Consider the following 20,638-nt stretch of genomic DNA (forward strand, 5'->3'; position numbering starts at 1 on the left):
CTAAGTTGCAACATGTTACATAGGTGAGGGATTGTGATCTTGCATCCAATAAGCTCATAACCAAAGAATCACATGGAACTGCTGATGACAGCATGCAGACAATGGATGAGGAAGAACTGAATAAAAACCCTGAATCTTCTGTTATGGAATTCCCACAAGAAGAAACAATAGAAAAAGAAAGCAGTGAGAAGCACATGAATGTCTCCTCTTTGGTGCCTGAGGAGTCTGAAGAAAAGATAATAGAGGTCTTATCAGAATAAGAATACATCTTTTTCCATTACAATTCTTTATGTTCTCCTTTCTTTCACTTTGTTTTTAAGTTGAAGATTCAAATTTTAACTTTAATATAGGAGTGTGAAGAACATAAGATGGTTGATGTTGATCCAAGTGAGGAAACCAGACAACAGGTCATGGATGAAGAAGGCATTGTTATCACACTCTCCATGGAATCAATGGATGAGGCAGCCAAAGAAATCTCTCAGGAAGTGAAAAAGGAAACAATAGGAGAGGTCAGCTTGAAAATAAATTTAGAAAATAATTTGAAATTTTTGTCTTTTTCACAACCTTTTGACATCCTCGGTTGAAATTTCATTCATCAAATAGGCACATCAGGAATTTGCAACCAGTGAAGGTGAAGCCACCAAGAAAATGGTTGTTGAGGAAAGTAGTGCTGTTAAGGACCACTCCACATTACCTGTCAAAGAAAGCCATCAGAAAGATGAGGTTAGCATGGATAAGAGATGAGAACCTTGATACTTGACCATTTAATTCAACTCTAGTTTGGAACATTATCTCATTCAAACATCATATCCTTTCTCTTCATGTCTGTGTTTTTGCATGAGTCCAAGTATGCATTTCTGTGCACATGTCTTCATGTGTGCTTATTTTCTGTCAATTTGAAATTTCATTTATTATGCAGAAGTATGGTGTACTACAGACAGTGAGTGCAGGTGAGGACACAGAAGAGATTATACAGAATGATGGCACTGTTGAAGACAGCTCTAAAGTGGCCCCTGGAGAAGAAACAGCTAAAGAGAGCTTTCAGGAAGACGAAATAGAGGTTGAGAGACATGAAAAAGTAAGCTTGAACCTATATATGCATATATCAAAGGAGTAGAGAAGAAGGATATATAGTTTGAATCTTAAATCTCTCTTATGTTTTACTGAAAAGGATCTGTTTCATGTTATTTTCTGTATTAATTGTTAACTTCAAGCTGATTTAAACAGGCTAAGGGCTTTGAAAAAGTATCCACAAAGACGAACACTGGAGCAACAAGTTACAGAGAGAAGATAGAAATGATGGAGCCTTCAAAAAATGAGGAAGAGATACTGCACAAACAAAAGAAAGAGGATTTGGACAGCAACGAGAAGATTGTTGTGTCCGAAGAGCATATTAAAGAAGATTTAGAGAAAGAAGAGAACAAAGATAAAATCCTTGACATAGCAACCATGACTGTGGTGACAGAAGGGGCAAAATTGCAAGAAGATGAACACAAGATGCTAGGTGTTTTAGATTCTTCTTTCAAAGGTAAAAACCTAGCAGCAATTGAAACGAACTCAACTAGCTTACAAAGTCTATGTGTTGAACACATGAACCTGGAGAACACAATCAATTTAAGTGTGCACACAGACAAGGGGATTCTTGAGACAACAGAAAAAGTGAATACAGATGAAGATGAACAGAAAATGAAGATGGGAACTTTTGATACAGTACCAGGTTTTGAAGAGCAGATCATTGAAACAACTACTCATACAGAGATTACTAGGAGTAGAGATCAACTAGAGAACAAAATGGAAGAGAAGCTTCATGGATATTATACATTATTATCCACAGAAAAGGAGCTCAAGTCAAATGGAACAGGCAAGGATGAAAAGGATGATGCTCCAGTAGAAACTAAAATGCAAGATAAGAAGAAAATGCAGTCTTCTACACTGGCATCACAAGAGGTCCAAATGCAGTCTGAGATTAGTAAAACAGAGGTCACTTCTGGTAAAATTCCCTTAGATGACAAAATAGAAGAAAATGTTCATGAGTCTTCTACACTGGCATCACAAGAACAGGAGCTCAACCCAATTGAAAGAAGTGATGATATAAAAGATGAGACTCCAAAGATAAATAAAGCTCAAGATGAGAACCTGGAAAACCCTTACAGTGGTAACATGACAGAGAGCAAGATGTCTGAGGATATCCTTGAAATGAAGTCTGAAGATGTAAGAAAGGAGAACTTAAGTGAAGAAAAGAATCATGGAGATGTTGATTCCGGTGAGAAGCTTGAACAGGCCTCCAAAACAGTGGCTCAAAATCTAAGTCATGTCACAATCCCTGAAACCAAATTGACCAAAATTCAGGAAGATATTATAGTTGACAAGGACCATGATACTGCACCTGTTGAGGATGAAATGGTTACTCAAAGCTTTCAAGGAGATGAAAGAGAAAGTATGAATCTTGAAGAGAAAGGATTCACATTGGAGACAGATCACACCAAGAAAACAGATAACACAGATGAGACCATCCAGAACATTCTCTCAAATGAAGATGAAGAGGTCAGATGGTCAAACATAAAGGTTTTATTTTCTCCCTCTCATTGAATTGTTTGTTATGTCAAAATTCTTTCTGTAATACAGGTCACTCAGGGAGAAGGCAGAGCTGTTGCCAGTGAGAATATTGAAAAACAGAATATGGAGGACAATAATTCTACTAAGGAAGTCAACATAACATCATGTGGAGATAAAAAAGTTGAGGTCACGGACACAATGACCAACTGTGATCTTGTATCTACTGAGCTCATAATCAAAGAACCAGATGCAGCTGCTGATGATGACACGGACACAATGACCTTAAAGTTAAGGAAAAACTGAGCAAGAACCCTGAATCTTCTTTCCTTCAAGAACCATTAAAAGAAGAAACAATAGAAAAAGAAAGTACTAAGAAGACCATGAATATTTCCTATTTGGCAATATGAGGTGTCTGAAAAACAAGCCTCGTCAGAACAAAAGTTCAACAATTCCCAACTTAAATCTTTCACGTCCCTTTCTTTCTTCCACTTCTGTGCTTCAAGCTAAAACTTCAACTTTTAACTTTTATACAGGAGTTTGAACAACCTAAGATAGTAGATGCAAGTCAGGAAAACAAAAAACAGGTGATAGATGAAGAAGGCGCTTTGATCACACTCTCCATTGAATCAACTGGAGAAGAAGCAGTTAAAGAAACATCTCAAGAAGCCAAACCAGAGAGCATAGAAGAGGTCAGCTTTAAAATAAAATTTCAAATTCAATCTCTGAAGTGTTTTTTATTACATGAACTTCATATGGGTAGTAATTTGAAAATTTGTGTCCTTTTTCCATTCTTTTGACATCTTTTGTTATGTGAAATTTCATCTGTTAAAAAGGCACATGAGGAACATGCAAGCAGTGAAGAAAAAGTTAAAGAGATTAAAGAAGGAAAAACTGCACCTGGTGGACAGGTTAGCTTGATTATAGAATTTGAAACTTATTTTGACCTTCCATCTCTTTCTCTAAGTGATAGTTTGGAAGTTCATTTCCTAGTTCTTCCTTGAGTTTATTTTCTTCTATTGTTTTTTTTTCATTAAGTTCAAATTTGAAACTTAATTTGACCTTTCTTTCCTTCTTATTTCCATCTCCTTCTCTGAGTGGTATTTTGGAAATTCATGTCCTAGTTCTTGAGTTTATTTTGTTCTACTGTTTTTTCGTTAAGTTGAAATTTCATTACAGGTAAATGAGGGATTTGTAACAACCAGTAATGGTGAGAACACAAAGGAAGGAGTAGTGGAGGGGAATAGCAACATCAAAGACCATTTTGCTGCCCCTGTTAAAATGATCTGTCAGGGAGACAAGGTAAGTGTGGATATGATATTAGACGCATAAATGCATCATTTCTAATTTTTTTTCTTTTAAACTATTGTTTGCCCAATATTAATCATGTCATTCTCTTTTCATCTCACTTTTGCTCTTTATTCATTTGTGCTAGGTTGAAGCTCCATCCGATATGCATATGTCTGAAGAACTTGACACAAATAGTGCAGGAATGCAGTTTGAGAAGCAGATTGCAGAGGAAGAGGGCTCTATGGAAGCAGGAAAGCTCAATATAAGGGTCAGCTAGAAAATAAAATTAAACTTAGTCTTTGGCATCAACATTTTGGTTTCAGTTTTGATTCCAACTAGAAATTATCTGGTCAATAGGTTAAAGAGGAGCTAGAACTTGCACAACAGAACATTGAAGAAACAGGGTGCAGAGTGGAAACAGAAGAAGCAAGCTCACAGGAAGTTGAACCTGAAGAAGGGAATCTGGGAGTTGTTTATAGTCTTGCTTCTGAAGAGAATATTCCAGAAATAGCTGAGATGAATTCAACTAGCATGGGAAGTCTAGAAGTCAAATATGTGGAAGTTAGAGATATGTCCAATTTAGGCAAGAATGTGATGGAGATTCTTGGAGCAGGACAACTAGATGAGGGTGCAGGTGGGCAGAACATAAAAAAGTGTGAAACAGTAATGGAAGCAACAAATACACAACCAGGATTTCAAGACAAGGGTATCGAAACAACCAAAGAAACAGAGATACATTTTGGTAAACCTCAATTAGAGGACAAAACAGATGAAAATGTTCAAGAAATTCCTACACTGGCACCAGAACAACAGGAGCTCAAACCAATTGAAAGAAGCGAGAAAAGAAAAGATGAGACTCCAAAAATTAATAAAGCCCAAGATGAGAATCTCGAAAGCCCATTCAATGCTAACATGATAGGGCCCAACATGTCAGAGGACATCCTTGAAATGCAGTCTGAAAATACAAGGAACAAGAGTTCAAATGAAGAGAATACTCCTGGAGATGTTGACTCAGGTGAGAAGATTGAACAGGTCCCTGAATCAATATCTGAAGATGCAAGTCATGTCAAAGTCCCTGAAACCAAACAGACCAAAATTCAGGAAGATAATCTGATTGCCAGGGACCACAATACTGCATTTATTGAAGATCAAATAGTTCCTCAAAGCTTTCAAGGAGAAGAAAAAGAAAACATGAATCTTGAAGACAAAGGACCCATTTTGGAGACAGAAGATATGACCAAGATACCAGAGAATGCAAATGAGACTAACAAGAAAATTCTTTCAGATGAAGATGAAGAGGTCAGATGGTCAAACTTAAAGGTTTTGTTTCCCCCTTTTTCAATGATTAGTTTGTTATGTTGAAAACTTGTCTGTTATGCAGGTGGCTCGAGGAGAAGACAAAGTCTATGCAAGAGAGAATAATGAAAAACAGAATATGGAGGAAGAGGACACTGCTAAGAAACTCGATTCCATATCACTTGGAGATGAAACACTTGAGGTCAGATCAAATATAAATATTGCAGCAGAAGCTCTCATCTTTCCCCTTCTTTTTTCCCCATTCTTTTTATGATTACTAAGTTGCAACATGTTAAATAGGTGAGCAACTGTGATCTTTTATCAACTAAGGTCATAATCAAAGATTCAGAAGCAGCTGCTGATTACAGCACAGACACAACGACCTTTAAGGATGAGGAAAAACTGAGCAAAGACTCCAAATCTTCTATTCTTACAAAGCCACCAAAAGAAGAAAAAAGAGAAAAAGAAAGTAATGAGAAGAACATGAATGTCAGCTCTTGGGCGTCTGAGGAGTCTGAAAAAAAGGTTAAAGAGGTGTCACAAGAATAGGAATTCAACAAATCCCATTTTAATTCTTCTATCTCTTCTTTCACTTTTGTGTTTCAAGTTGAAGGTTCAAATTTCAATCTTCATACAGGAGTATGAACAACTTAAGATGGTTGATGCAAGTGAGGAAATTGAAGAACAGGTAATAGATAAAGAAGGCCTTACTATTACCCTCTCCAGGGAATCCAATGGAGAAGAAGTAATTGAAGAAATCTCTCAGGAAGCCCAAAAGGGCAACATAGGAAAGGTCTGCCTGAAAATAACATATGAAACATAACCTCTGACGTTTTATTTCTTATATCAACTTTGTCTAGGTGATATTCTGAAAATTTATGTCGTCTTCCCTTACTTTTGACATCATTTATTGATATGAAATTTCATCTACCAAATAGGAGGCCCATGAGGAACTTGCAAGCAGTGAAGAAACAGCTAAAGAGAGCTTTTCAGAACACAAAATGGTGCTACATGGAGAGGTCATCTTGATCATACAATATGAAACTTAATTTGACAGTTTTCCTTCTTACTTCCATCTCTCTCCTAAGTAGTAATTTGAAATTTTATGTCCAAGTTCTTCATTGAGCTTATTTTCTTCTACTTATCTTTTCGTCAAGTTGAAATTCTATTTGTTGAACAGGTACAAGAGGTAACAGTAACAACCAATAATGGTGAGAACACAGAGGAAAGAACAGTTGAGGGACATAGTACCTTTAAGGGCCACTCTATTGCCTCTATTAAAGATATATGTGAGGGAGACAAGGTCAGCTTGAATATGATATCAGATGCTTAATTTCCATTTTTTTTAACTCTATTGTTTCTCCATGATTAATTGGGACATCCTCTTTTCATCCCTCTTTTTCTTTCATTCATCACTGCTAGGTTCAAGCATCATCCATTATTCAGATGACTGGGGAACTTAACACAGATGGTGCAGAAAAGAACTCTAAGAAGCAGAATGCAAAGAAAGATGGCACTGTTGAAGAAACCTCCAAGGAAGACGGAATGGAGACAAGAAATCACAATGTAGTGGTCAACTGGAAAATAAATTAGAACTTCATCTTTGACTTTACTATAAAGTTTTGGTTTTGGTTTTGGTTTTAATTTTAATTTCGAAATTGTCTTATCAATAGGTTAAAGGGGAGTTAGAACTTGCACAACAAAAAATTGACGCAACAGGGAGTAGAGAGGAGACAAAAGAAGCAACCTCACAACCGGATGAAGGTGCATGTGGACAGAAGATAACAAAGTCTGAAAAGCCAGTGGGTACAACTAATGAAGTATCAGAGTTGGATGACAAGAGGAATGAAAAGACCATTGAAACAGAGATCAATTCTAGTAAATTGCCCTTAGATGACAAAACTAATGAAAATGTTCAAGAAGCTTCTATGATAGCATTGCAAGAACAGGAGTTCAAACCAATTGAAGGAAATGAGGAAACAAAAGACGAGACTCCAGAAATAAATGAAGCCCAATATGAGAACCTGGAAGTCCCTGACAATGCTAATACAAGAGTGACCAAGATGTCTGATGACATCCTTGGAATGCAGTTAGAAGATATGGGAAAGCAGAGCACAAATGAAGAGCTGAATCCAAGAAAATTTGATTCAGTTAAGAAGCTTCAACAGGCCTCCGAACCAACGGATGAAGATCAAAGTTGTCCCACAGTCCTAGAAATGAAAGAGACCACAGTTCAGGAAGATATTGTGGATGCCAAGGGCCATAATAATACTGCATCTATTGAAGATCAAATGGCTACTCATAGATTCCAAGGGGATGAAAAAGAAAGTATGAATCTTGAAGAGAAAGAACCCACAATGGAGACAGAAGAGCACACCGAAGAAAAAGGGAAAGCAAATGACACCATCAAAAACATTCTTTCAAATGAAGATGAAGAGGTTAATTTGTCATAACTGGGGTTTTACTTCCCCCTTAACTCTGACGTTTGTACTTATTGATTCTTAATGAAATTTCACAGTTATTGATAAAAAAAAATCGTTTGCTATGCAGGTTATTCAAGGAGAAGACATGGCTGATGCAAGTGAGAATATTGAAAAACATATTACTGACAAAGAAAGCGCTGCTAATGAACTCGACTTCATATCACTTGGAGTTGGAACAGTTGAGGTTAGTTCAAATGTAAATTTGCATCACAAGCTCTCATCTTTCCCCTTCATTTTTCCTATTCCTTTTATGGTAACTAAGTTGCAACATGTTAAATAGGCGAGGGACGGTGATTTTGTATCCACTATGCTCCTAATCAAAGAATCAGATGCAGCAGCTGATGAAAGCACAGATACAGTCACCTTAAAGGACAAGGAAGAACTGAACAAAAACCCTGAATCTCCTCTTACAGAACAATCAAAAGAGGAAACAAGAGACAAAGAAAGCAGTGAGAAGCATAAAAGTGTCTCCCCTTTGATGCATGAGTTTGAAGAAAAGACTAAAGAGGTCTAAAAAGAATAAGAATTCAAGAATTACCATATTAACTCTTTAGCTTCCCTATCTTATTTCACTTTTCTTCTTCCTATTGAAGCCTCAATTTTTAACCCTCATGCAGGAGTCTGAACAACTTAAGATAGTTGATGCAAGTGAGGAATTCAAAAAACAGGTGGAAGATGAAGAAGATACCATTATCACCCTCTCTGAGCAATCAACCAGAGAAGCAGAAGTTAAAGAAATCTCTCAAGAATCCAAAGTGGAGATCATAGGAGAGGTCAGCTTGAAAATAAAATTATCACCCTCTCTGAGCAACCAACCTCTGCCATTTATCTTTTATTTACATCAACTTCATATAGGTGATTAGGTGATAATTTGACAATTTATATCTTTTCCCATTCTTTTGACATCTTTTGTAATGTGAAACCTCATCTACCAAATAGGCATATGAGGAACTCGCAAACAGTGAAGAAACAATTAAAGAGAGATTTCCAGAAGACAACATGGCACCTAATAGAAAGGTCATCTTGAATATAGAATTTGGAACTTAATTTGATCTTTTTACTTCTTACTTCCATCTCTTTCCGAAGTTGTAATTTGAAAGTTTGTCTTAGTTCTTCTTTGAGTTAATTTTCTTCCACATTTTCTTTTGAGAACAAGAAAAATATAGAGATTCATTAATGAGCTAAAATACATTTACAAAGTGATAAAACCATAAAACATGTACAAAGAAAGAGAAACTATACAACCAAGGGCCACTAGAAGGACAAAAAACCAACATACACTTAACCAGGCCCTTAATTACAAATAAGGAAAAAAACTACAAGATAGATAATGAAGCCTCAGGGAAGATAGCAGATATCCAACAAAAAATAGTTTCAGTTGCAGGCTTGCAGCCCTCAAAAAGTCATCCTCTTTCCTTCCAAGTTTTCCATGGATTGCAGCTGGGATAGGCTGCTAGACCTTCCTTCCTCTGCTGTTGAAAGCCTGAAGCATCCACCCCTCCAAAAAGTGTTGTAGGAGTCAGACCAGATTGGACAATCAAACCATAAAACTTGGGAACCAGAAGCCATTCAAGCCTTTTAATACCCCAGTTTTCAGATTTCTGAAAAACCGGTATAATCAATCAAATCCCATAGAACCATTGAAAACCGACCAGATTTTAATGATCCAGCCAGTTTTCATGACCCACCCAGGTCAATAAATCACTAGAAACTTTAAAATTTTTGAGAAAATTTAACCAAGATTTATTGAGAATGGGGGGGGGGGGAACAAGAGGAGATATACAAAACAGGGAGGGAACCCCTGCAAGTTACAAAGGAGGAAGCTTGTCACTATACAGATGCTCCAAATACACACCAAATTTAGCTAGGCCATCTGCAGTATGATTGTATTCCCTAGGAATCCAAACTAAGTTAACATTCAATCCATCCAAAGAATCCCAAGCTTCAGTCAGATAGTGATAAAGTCTCCAAGGGCCCCCTTTTTTGTCTCTTAACCATTTTATTGTATTTGCTGAATCACCTGCAATGATCAAATTCTGAATACCCAAATTCTTAATTATCCTGATTCCGGTGAGAGCAGCCATCACTTCAGCCTTTATGGAGTCGGCCCAACCGATTGGGCCACTAAAAGTCCAGCAGATATTGCCCCTTTCGTCCCTTACTGTACCACCAATACCTGCAAAGCCCGGATTGCCTAAGGCACAACCGTCAAAATTAAGGGTTATCACACCTTCACTGATGGAAGCAGGATGCCTCAAGGGAGTTTGCTGAGGATGAGGCAGAAACAGAAAGTGGTGAATATTTCTGATAATATCATTGACTGAAAGTCCTTTAAATAGATCTGAATTCACCGACCAAAGGATGCAAAGATAGGTAATATCTGAGATTAACTCCTCCAAGGTTCTGCTTTTATTGTCAAAGATATGGGTGTTTCTTTCATCCCAAACGCCCCACATTACTGCATGAGGCACTGATTGCCAAAAGACTTTACCCCTTTTGCTAAGCCCTATTCCTTGCCATTGATTCAAGTTGTCCATAATGTGTTTTGGAAAAGCCCAACTGTACCCTGCCATATTCAAGAAATGGGACCATATCCTTTGAGTGAAGCTGCAATGAAGAAGGATGTGATCTGTAGATTCACCCTCGCTAAGACATAAAATACAAACATGAGGAGAAATGGAGCATCTTCCCAAAAGCTTTTTCTGAAGGAGATCACAAGTATTAACTTTTTGGAGACAGGCCTCCCAAACAAAGAAGCAAATTCTTGAGGGGATGTGGCTGCACCAAATTTTCTTGTAAGGAAAAGAGGGATGCTGATCTTCAGCAATCAAAGCCCTGAACATAGACTTAGAAGAGAATTCGCCATTTGGGTGAAGGGTCCATATTCGGGTGTCAGAATGAGAGGGGGATATATAGGCATCTTTGAGGGTTTGGATTAAAGCTATTAAATAAAAAATCTCCGAGTCCCTTAGGGGTCTTCTAAGGTGGAGGTTTAAAGAATTCTCGGCGGATTGGTTTGGGAGGCAATCAAAAATAGAGGCTTTTTGGACAAGGGTGAGGTTAAACAGCCTAGGGAAAGAGGCATCCAGGGTAGATTCCCCCAACCAAAGATCTTTCTAGAATTTAATTTTAGAACCATTTCCCACTTTATACCTTATAAAAGGAAAGAAAGAAATATGAATGGAACATATACCTTTCCAAGGATTGATGGCCTTTATCATGTTCAAATGGAGATTGCAACCCCACCCGTTTGTATTTCGTCCATATTTACTTGAGATGACAACAGTCCAAAGAGCATTAGGTTCTTTCGGAAATCTCCAGAGCCATTTGCCTAGAAGAGAGGAAATTTTCTCTTTAAGTTGTCCAATACCCAAACCACCTTCCTCTTTTGGTCTGCATACTTGTTTCTAGCTGACTAAATGGTTTCTCTTATCTCCACCACCTTCCCAAAGAAAATTCCTTTGAAGATTCTCAATCTGATTTCTGACTTTGGTCGGAATCTGGAAGACAGAGAGAAAGTAGACCGGCAGATTTGATAAGGAGGCCTTTAAGAGAGTAAGCCCCTTTGGAGAGATAACACTTTTTCCAAGTCAATAGTTTCTTCTCGCATTTCTCCAACACAGGACTCCAAAAGTTGAGGGATTTTGGATTCCCTCCAAGAGGCATCCCAAGGTACGTAATGGGGAGATTCTCCACTTTGCACCCCAATAAAGATTTGAAATTTTCTAGAAGATCCACTTCCACTGAGTTGATAGCCACAATACTGCTTTTGTAGAAATTAACTCTCATACCAGTGAGAATATCGAAACATTCAATTACCATTTTAATGTTTGTGATGATAGTTATAGAGGCATCTAAGAATAGGATTATGTCGTCGGCGAACTGTAAGTGAGAGAGGTGAAGTTTATCCCTACCCACTTCAAAACCTTTCACCAAGTTGAAAAGAATTGACTTGTCAAAGAGATAATTAAATATATCCATCACCGAAGTGAAAAGTAAAGGGGAAAGAGGGCAACCTTGTCTTAGACCCCTGCTTGCCTTGAAATAACCTTTCGCTTCACCATTTATCAATACTGAAAACCATGGAGAGCCAATACAACCTTTAATCCACCTGATCCAGTTTCTCCCAAAACCTCTTAGCCTTAAGCAATCAAGAATGCAGTCCCAATCCACTTTGTCATACGCCTTCTCAAGATCAAGTTTCACAAGGACCCCCGGGATCCCAGAGGATTTTTGTCTTCTACACACTCATTTACAAAAAGAATGTTGTCCACAATTTGTCTTCCTTTAGCAAAAGCAAACTAATTTGGGGAAATTAGATCTTCAAGGACTTCTTTAAGTCTGTTGGCCAGAACCTTTGCCAAAATTTTGTATATGCTCCCAACCAAACTTATGGGTCTAAAGTCTTTAACTTCCAAAACTCCCCCTTTCTTAGGGATGAAGCATAGAAAGGTAGAGCTAAGGCCCTTGTTAACAATGGCAGATGAATGGAAGTCCCTAAAAAACTCCATGAGATCTGACTTTACAATTTCCCAACATTTTTGGAAGAAAAGGATAGGGAAGCCATCCGACCCTGGAGCCCTATCACTATCCATGCTGAAAATAGTCTTCTTGACTTCTTCCTCTTCAAAACTTCTTTCCAACCAATCCCTCTTTTCAGCTGAAAGGGTAGTGTCATCCCAATTAAATATTGTGAATTGATTTTCACTATCCTTGGAGTAAAGGTTTTTAAAGAAAGAAAGGAAAGCTTCGGAAATTTCCTCAGGATTCTCCACTTCTCTCTGATTAAGATTGAGCTTAGAAATAAAATTCTTCCTACTTCTTCCCGAGGCATAGGTGTGAAAAAATCTGGAATTATTGTCCCCTTCTTTCAACCATCTCACTCTTGATCTTTGTCTCCAATATATCTCTTCCCTTCTAACTAGTTGCTCCCATTCTTTTCTTAATTCTGCTCTTTTATTTCTGTTTAAGGCATTGAGGGTCCCATTTTGCTCTCTATTGTCCAAGTCCTCTAATTCTGAAAGTATTCTTTTTTTCTCCTCTTCCACAGCTTTAAATTCTTCTCTTCCCCACACTTTAAGATTTTTCTTCAAAGCTTTTAGTTTCTGAAGAAGTCTGAATCCAGCCCAACCCTCTACTTTGCAGTCTTCCCACCATGTTGCAACCTTTTTACTGAAATCTTTGTGTTGTAGCCAGAATCTTTCCAATATGAATGGGGTCTTTCTTTTAATTATTCTTTCGGTGTTCAGCAATATGGGCCAGTGGTCTGAGATACATCTTGGACGAAGTTCTTGACACAGATTTGGAAATCTCTCCAACCAATCCTGAGATAATAAAAATCTGTCAAGTCTACAGCTTATGGCATTTTCTTGCATGTTTGGCCAGGTAAAAAGTCCATTGGTAAGAGGGAGATCACATAGATTGTGTCTGTCAATAAAATTAGAGAAATTTCTCATGCTTCTGGTTGGGGTTCTACCATTTGAATGTTTTGAACTGAACCTGGTGACATTGAAATCACCCACTAAACACCATGGTATGTCCTCCTCCTCATGCAGGGACTCCAACTCAGCCCAAAACCTCACTCTATCATAGGGAGAGTTAGGACCATACACACCAGTGATGATCCAGCTGAAGTCATCTTTAATATTAGTGAACAGAACCGAGATTGAGAATTCACCTCTGTCAATCTCCAAGCCTGAAATTTCATCATCCTTCCATGCTAGAATGATACCTCCAGCGAACCCCACAGCTGGAACAGCAGTCCATTTTCTACCCCTTATTCCCCATATGGCTTTCATAAGTTTTCTATTGATGACTTCTTTTTTTGATTCCTGAAGGACAATTATATCTGGATTTTCTCTCTTCAATGTTTCTTTCACTAAGCTTCTTTTGAGCTGACCTCCCAAACCCCTAACATTCCAACTTAGTATCTTCATTGAGTCACTTTGACAGATTTCCCCTTATTCATCCTATTTCCTTTAGAGATGCGATCCCTTATACCCCACTGAAGCCTTTTTAGTTCTTTTTTAGGACCTTTTTTTCTGTTCTTCTCCTGGGCCTTTCCAGATATAGTCACCTCTTTATTAAGGATTCTCTCCTTTTCATCTTCTTTGTCTTTTCTCACAATTCCCAAAGTTCCAGCTATATTGTTCATTCCCAAATTCTGTCTCCTTCTTGCCACTGCTTGGTGGAACAACTGTCTAAATTGGAACGATCTGCATTGGGTGGGATGGCAACTCATTTGAACCTGAAAGAGTGGAAGGGGAAAAAAGACATGAGATGTAGAAGCAGAGCAAGAAAAAGGAGGCTGAAGAGAAGACAGAACCGAATGGGGGGCGGGGGTTTAAAATGCCAATAGAAAGATTTGAACTCATGACCTCTTGATTATTTATGTCAACTTGTTACCATTAATCTATCTTGTTATGGTCACTTGCATAAAAAATCAATGAAGTAACCATCTAGCCACTGCTTTTACATGTGTTTTAAATGACATAATATATTATATATATTATTTGTATGACTCATGGTCAAACCGTTTGACCCATGACCCAACAAGCATTCCAGTATTTTGTGCAGTCCGAGTCTTACAGTACAACATTGCCTCCAATAGCTCTGTCAATGTTTGAGGACATACCAAATTTACACCTAGGAGGTTTGAGGAAAAAACATCCACACCCTCCATATAGGATAGCAGTGAATAAAGAAACAACTGTTGCATTCCTCATGCAGGCTGCAGAAAACACACCTTGTATCAACATGGATGAATGGATGATGCCTCTTTTGCCAAGGTTGTCCTTTGTGAGGCATTTCCCCAACACAGCAAACCAGTAGAGAAAAAAACAAAACACTCATGAAGGAACTCCAGCAACGCAAACCAGATTGTGGGGGAATTTTGGACATCAATCCAAAACAGGATTTTCTTATACTTCTTTTTTCATTAAGATGAATTTTCATTTGTTTTTTATCAATAATTGATCATTTTATTAATTCAATTTAGGAAAAAAATATTACAAGCATTAGTGGAGAGATAAAATGCTTTTATCTCCCCATACAACTTTCCTTACAATTGTGCCCAAAAGATTTGCTCCTTCCACACCCCTCGCTTGGCTAGTTTACCAACCATGCTGTTAGCTGTCCTTTGAACCCATTGAAGTCTCACTTCCATCTCTCCAGTCTGCCATAAGAACTTTTTTAGTTCATCCATAAAACCTTTCATTTATTGAATAGGTATATGAGGGACTAGCAACAACCAGTAATGATGAGAACACAGAGGAAGGAACAGTGGATGGGAATAGCACCTCTGAGGACCAATTCGTTGCCACTGTTAAAGAGATCTGTCAAGGAGACAAGGTCAGCTTCAATATGAAATTAGAGGCTTAATTTCTATATTTTCTCTAAACTCTATTGTTTTTTCCAATACTAATCACAGCATTCTCTTTGACTCTTATCTTTTTCTTTTATTGTTAGGTTCAAACTTCATCTTTTATGCAAATATCTAGAGACCTCGGCAAAGATAGTGCAGAAAAGGACTCTAAGGAGAAAGTTGCAAAGGAAGATGACAATGTTGAAGACATCTCCACCATAACCATTGAAGAAGAAGCATTTAAAGAAAGATCTAAGCAAGACAGAATGGAGGCAGTAAAACACAGTCTAGAGGTCAGCTAGAAAAAAAAGGAACTTAATCCCTGACTTTACCATTGGTTTTAGTTTTAATTTCAACTTTGAAATTACCTTGCTAATAGGTTATAAAGAATATGGAAGCCATGCAACAGATTGGAGCAACATGGTGCAAAGAGGAGACAGAAGAAGCAACCTCACAAAAAGTTGAACTAGAAGAAGATAAGCTTGAAGTTACTTGCAATCTTGCTTCTGAAGAGAACATTCCAGAAACATATGAGATGAATTCAAGTAGCTTGGGAAGTACTCAAGACAAAAATGTAAAGGTTAAAGAAAGCTTCAACATAGAAGAGAATGTAGGAGAGGAGATTCAAGGAGCAGAACAACTTGATGAAGGTGAAAATGGACAGAACATAACAAAGTCTGAAAAGCCAGTAGGAGCAACTAATACAGAAACAGAATTGGATGATAAAAATAATGTCAAGACCAGTGAAACAAAGATCAATTCTTGTAAATTTCCCTTAGATGAAAAAACTAATGAAAATGTTCAAGAATCTCCCAAAATGGTGTCACAAGAACAGAAGTTCAAACCAATTGAAAGAAACGAGGAAACAGGAGATCAGACTCCAGAAATAAATAAAGCCCAAGATGAGAACCTGGAAACCCCTGACAGTGCTAATACAAGAGAGCCCAAGATGTCTGATGACATCCTTGGAATGAAGTTAGAAGATATGGAAAAGCAGAGCACAAATGAAGAGCAGAATCCAAGAGAATCCGATTCAGGTAAGAAGGTTCAACAAGCCTCTGAACCAATGGGTGAAGATCTAAGTTGTTCCATGGTCCCAAAAACGAAAGAGACCACAATTCAGGAAGATATTGTGGTTGCCAAGGACCATGATACTGTATCTATTGAAGATCAAATGGCTACTCATAGCTTTCAAGGAGATGAAAAAGAAATCATGAGTCTTAATGAGAAAGGACCCACATTGGAGACGGAAGATCACATCAAGAAAAAACAGAATGTAACTGAGACCGTCAAGAACATTTTTTCAAATGAAAATGAAGAGGTCAGATGGTCAAACTTAGGGTTTTTATTTCTCCATGTGGTTTGATTGTTATGTTGAGAATTTATCTATTATGCAGGTGATTGAAAGAGAAGACAGAGCTAATGCAAGTTGGAATATTGAAAAACATATCATGGACGAAGAAAACACTGCTAACAAACTTGATTCCATATCACCTGGAGATGAAGCAGTTGACATCAACTCAAATGATGTAAATATTGTTAGCACAAGCTTTCATCTTCCCTCTTCAATTTTACTTTTTTATAATAACTAAGTTGCAAACTTGCAATATGTTAAATAGGTGAGGGACTGTGACCTTGTATCTACTAAGCTTGTAGTCAAAGAATCAGATGCAGCTTCTGAAGACAGCACAGAAGCAATGAGCTTAAAGGATGAGGAAGAAGTGGACAAAAACCCTAAAGAAACAGTTTACATCAGCTCAAATGTAAATATTGCAACACAGGTTCTCATCTTTCCCCCTTCAATTTTACTACTACTTTTATAATAACTAAGTTGCAATATGTTAAACAGGTGAGGGACAGTGATCTTGTATCCACTAAGATTGTAGTCAAATCAGATGCAGCTGCTGATGACAGCACAGACACAATGAGCTTAAAGGATGAGGAAAAAGTCAACAAAAACCATGAATCATCTCCTCTTACAGAGCAATCAAAAGAAGAAACAAGAGAAAAAGAAAGCAGCAAGAAGCAAATGAGTCTCTCCTCTTTGGTGCCTAAGGAGTCTGAAGCAAAAAATAAAGAGGTCTGCTAAGAAGAAGAAAACAACAATTCCCATTTTCATTTTCACTTTTCTGCTTCCAATTGAAGCATCAACTTTTAACCTTCACGCAGGAGTTTGAACAACTTAAGATAGTTGATGCAAGTGAGCAAACCGAAAAACAGGTGGTAGATGAAGAAGGCACCATTATCTCCCTCCCTGAGGAGTCAATTGGAGAAGCAGCAGTTGAAGAAATCCTTCAAGAATCCAAATTGGAGGGCATAGGGGAGGTCAGCTTGAAAATAAAATTTAAAACTCAATCTCAGAATTTTTTCTTTTTCTAGCATCAACCTCATATAGCTGGTAATTTGAAAATTTATATCCTTTCCCATTCTTTTGACATCTTTTGTTATATGAAATTTCATCCATTAAATAGGCACTTGAGGAACCCGCAAGCAGTGAAGAAACAGCTAAAGAGAGCTTTACAGAAGACAAATTGGCACCTGATGGAAAGGTGAGCTTGAGTATAGAATCTGAAACTTAATAGGGCCTTTTTCCTTTTTACTTCCATCTCTTTTCCTAAGGGATAATTTGGAAGTCCATGTCCTATTTCTTTGAGTTTATTTTCTTCTACTGTTTTTCCACAAAGTTGTTTTTTTTTTTTTTTGTAAAACAGGTAAACGAGGGACTGCCAGCAATCAATAATGTGGAGAACACAAAGGAAAGAATAGTGGAGGGGAATAGCAACATCAAGGACCAATCTACTGCCCCTGATAAAGAGATCAATCAGGGAGACAAGGTCAGCATGGACATGAAATTAGAAGCTTAATTTCTATATATGTCTTTGGGCTCTAATTTTCTCCCAATATTAATCATGGAATTCTCTTTGACCCCCCTCCCGTTTTCTTTTATTCTAGGTTCAAGCTTCGACTATTATGCAAGTATCTGGAGACCTTGACAAAGATAGTGCAGAAAAGAACTTTGAGAAGCAGATCACAAAGGAAGATGGCACTGTTGAAAATACCTCCATCATATCCACTGAAGAAGAAGCACTTAAAGAAAAATCTAAGCAAGGCAGAAGGGAGGAAGGAAAGCACAGTGTAGAGGTTAGCCAGAAAATAAATAGGAACTTAACCTCTGACCTTACTCTAACATTTTGGTTTTAGTTTTAACTTCAATTTTGAAACTAACTTGTCAATAGGTTAAAGAGAATGAGTTAGAACCTGCACAACAGAACATTGAAGTAACAGGGTGCAGAGAGGAGACAAAAGAAGCAACACCACAGGAAGTTGAACCAGAAGAAGAAGAGCTCAATGTTGCTTACAAGCTTGCTTCTCAAGAGAATATTCCAGAAACAGCTGAGATGAACCCAAGTAGCTCAGAAAGCCCAGAAGACAAATATGTAAAAGCTATGAACATCTCCTACTTAGATGAGACTATGGGAGAGGACATTCAAGGAGCTGAACAACTGGATGAAGGTGAAGATGGACAGAATATAACAAAATCTGAAACGCTAATGGGAGCAACTAATACAGCATCAAAATTGAATGATAAGAGTAATGAAAAGATCAATGAAACAGAGAACACTTCTGGTAAGTCACCCTTAGATGACAAAATTAATGAAATTGTTCAAGAATCTTCTTTGATGGCATCACAAGAACAGGATCTCAAACCAATTGAAGGAAACAACGAGACAAAAGATGAGACTCCAGAAATAAATAAAGCCCAAGATGATAATTTGGAAACCCCTGACAATGCTACTACGAGAGAGTCCAAGATGTCTGAGGACATCCTTGGAATGCAATCAGAGGATATGGGAAAAGAGAGCACAAATGAAGAACAGAATCCAAGAGAAGTTGATTCAGGTAACAAGCTCCAACAGGCCTCCAAACCAATGGATGAAGATCAAAGTTGTGCCACATTCCTAGAGACCACAATTCAAGAAGATATTGTGGATGCCAAGGACCATAATAATACTGCATCTATTGAAGATCAAATGGCTACTTATAGCTTTCAAGGGGATGAAGAAGAAAGCATGAGTCTTGAAGAGAAAGAACCCACACTAGAGATAGAAAGTCACACTGATAAAACAAAGAATGCAACTGAGACCATCAAGGGAATCCTTTTAAATGAAGATGAAGAGGTCAGATGATCAAACTTATGGGTTTTATTTCTCCCTTTCTCAATGTTTTCTGTGTTATGTTGAAAATCTGTATGTTATGCATTATTGATCAAAAAAAATCTGTATGTTATGCAGGTGACACAAGGAGAAGACAGAGGTGATGCAAGTGAGAATATTGAAAAATATATTATGGACACAGAAAACACTGCTAAACAACTTGATTCAATATCACTTGGAGATGAAACATTTGATGTGAGCTCAAACATAAATATTGTAGCACAAGCTTTCATCTTTCCTCTTCATTTTTCCTATTCTTTTTATGATAACTAAGTTGCAACATGTTAAATAGGTGAGGGACTGTAATCTTGTATCCACTAAGCTCATAGTCAAAGAATCAGATGCAATTTCTGATGACAGAACAGACACAATGAGCTTCAAGGATGAGGAAGAATTGAACAAAAACCCTAAATCTTACCCTCTTACAGAACAATCAAAAGAAGAAACCAGAGAAAAAGAAAGCAGCGAGAAGCCCATGAGTGTCTCATCTTTGATGCCAAAGGAGTCTGAAGAAAAGACTAAAGAGGTCTAATAAGAAGAAGAAAACAACACTTCCCATTTTAATTATTTCACTTTTCTTCTTCCAATTGAAACTTCAACTTTTAACCTTCATGCAGGAGTGTGAGGAACTTAAGATAGTTGTTGCAAGTCAGGAAACTGAAAAACAGATGCTAGATGAAGAAGGCACCATTATCACCCTCTCTAAGGAATCAAGTGCAGAAGATGCAGTTCAAGAAATATCTCAAGAAGCCAAAACGGAGAACATAGGAGAGGTCAGCTTAAAATAAAATTTGAAAATCAATCTATGAAGTTTTTCTTCTTCTCACATCAACTTTATATAGGTGATAATTTGAAAATTTATATCCTTTTCCCATTCTTTTGACATCTTTTGTTATATGAAATTTCATCCATTAAATAGGCACATGAGGAACCTGCAAACAGTGAAGGTAAGGCCACCAAGAAAATGATTGTTAAGGAAAGCAGTGCTGTTAAGGACCACTCCACAGTAACTGTTAAAGAAAGCTCTCAGGAAGTTGACGTTAGCTTTAACAAGAGATCTCATGCTTGATATTTGACCTTTTCATTCAAATTCGCTTATCTTTTTTTATGTAATTAAACTGTTTTCTTATTCAAATATCATATCTTTTTTGTTTGTGTGTGTGTGCATATATATGCTTACTTTCTGTGTTTGTCATGTGTTTATATGTGCCTTTGATTTCTGTAAATTTGAAATTTCATTTATTATGCAGAAGCATGTGGTACTATCAACAGACAGTTCAGGTGAGAAAACAGAAAAGCATATCATAGACAATGAAGTCACCAATGACACCTCTGAAGTACCTACAGAGGAAGAAACAGATAAAAAGGGCTTTCATGAATATGAAGAAGAGGCCAAAAAACCTGAAAATGTAAGCATGAATTCATACATACATACATAC

The 20,638-nt window shown here is 37.4% G+C and overlaps 1 protein-coding gene and 1 long non-coding RNA gene across 21 annotated transcripts in view; one reads left to right on the forward strand and one right to left on the reverse strand.

Moving 5' to 3' along the window:
• LOC104591472 (uncharacterized) overlaps positions 1-20,638 on the forward strand; it is a 47,929-nt gene that overhangs the window by 19,827 nt on the left and 7,464 nt on the right. For 10 of the 19 annotated variants that reach the window (XM_088904096.1, XM_088904080.1, XM_088904092.1 and 7 more), the window contains exons 16-53: positions 24-245; positions 351-509; positions 604-723; positions 920-1,078; positions 1,228-2,544; positions 2,626-2,842; positions 3,088-3,245; positions 3,390-3,464; positions 3,733-3,855; positions 3,989-4,111; positions 4,201-5,142; positions 5,225-5,341; positions 5,440-5,673; positions 5,777-5,932; positions 6,078-6,158; positions 6,320-6,442; positions 6,562-6,705; positions 6,813-7,577; positions 7,690-7,806; positions 7,903-8,130; positions 8,240-8,395; positions 8,562-8,639; positions 14,850-14,972; positions 15,090-15,278; positions 15,365-16,306; positions 16,383-16,514; positions 16,605-16,766; positions 16,835-17,065; positions 17,155-17,310; positions 17,457-17,534; positions 17,697-17,819; positions 17,938-18,126; positions 18,222-19,163; positions 19,278-19,394; positions 19,492-19,725; positions 19,817-19,972; positions 20,119-20,238; positions 20,450-20,608. In XM_088904096.1, coding sequence (XP_088760222.1) covers positions 24-245; positions 351-509; positions 604-723; positions 920-1,078; positions 1,228-2,544; positions 2,626-2,842; positions 3,088-3,245; positions 3,390-3,464; positions 3,733-3,855; positions 3,989-4,111; positions 4,201-5,142; positions 5,225-5,341; positions 5,440-5,673; positions 5,777-5,932; positions 6,078-6,158; positions 6,320-6,442; positions 6,562-6,705; positions 6,813-7,577; positions 7,690-7,806; positions 7,903-8,130; positions 8,240-8,395; positions 8,562-8,639; positions 14,850-14,972; positions 15,090-15,278; positions 15,365-16,306; positions 16,383-16,514; positions 16,605-16,766; positions 16,835-17,065; positions 17,155-17,310; positions 17,457-17,534; positions 17,697-17,819; positions 17,938-18,126; positions 18,222-19,163; positions 19,278-19,394; positions 19,492-19,725; positions 19,817-19,972; positions 20,119-20,238; positions 20,450-20,608 — 9,867 coding nt within the window. The remainder of the gene's footprint in view (positions 1-23; positions 246-350; positions 510-603; positions 724-919; positions 1,079-1,227; positions 2,545-2,625; positions 2,843-3,087; positions 3,246-3,389; positions 3,465-3,732; positions 3,856-3,988; positions 4,112-4,200; positions 5,143-5,224; positions 5,342-5,439; positions 5,674-5,776; positions 5,933-6,077; positions 6,159-6,319; positions 6,443-6,561; positions 6,706-6,812; positions 7,578-7,689; positions 7,807-7,902; positions 8,131-8,239; positions 8,396-8,561; positions 8,640-14,849; positions 14,973-15,089; positions 15,279-15,364; positions 16,307-16,382; positions 16,515-16,604; positions 16,767-16,834; positions 17,066-17,154; positions 17,311-17,456; positions 17,535-17,696; positions 17,820-17,937; positions 18,127-18,221; positions 19,164-19,277; positions 19,395-19,491; positions 19,726-19,816; positions 19,973-20,118; positions 20,239-20,449; positions 20,609-20,638) is intronic. The other 9 variants (XM_088904090.1, XM_088904091.1, XM_088904083.1 and 6 more) reach the window with 8 other exon arrangements.
• The window catches only part of LOC104591474 (uncharacterized), a 49,282-nt gene that overhangs the window by 19,010 nt on the left and 9,634 nt on the right, over positions 1-20,638 (reverse strand). For both annotated transcript variants that reach the window (XR_016085793.1, XR_016085792.1), the window contains exon 3: positions 565-694. This is a non-coding gene — a long non-coding RNA (uncharacterized LOC104591474). The remainder of the gene's footprint in view (positions 1-564; positions 695-20,638) is intronic.

Source organism: Nelumbo nucifera, chromosome 4 (genome assembly GCF_055504915.1).
Source record: "Nelumbo nucifera cultivar China Antique chromosome 4, China Antique-T2T, whole genome shotgun sequence".
In the NCBI taxonomy this organism is placed as follows: domain Eukaryota; kingdom Viridiplantae; phylum Streptophyta; class Magnoliopsida; order Proteales; family Nelumbonaceae; genus Nelumbo; species Nelumbo nucifera.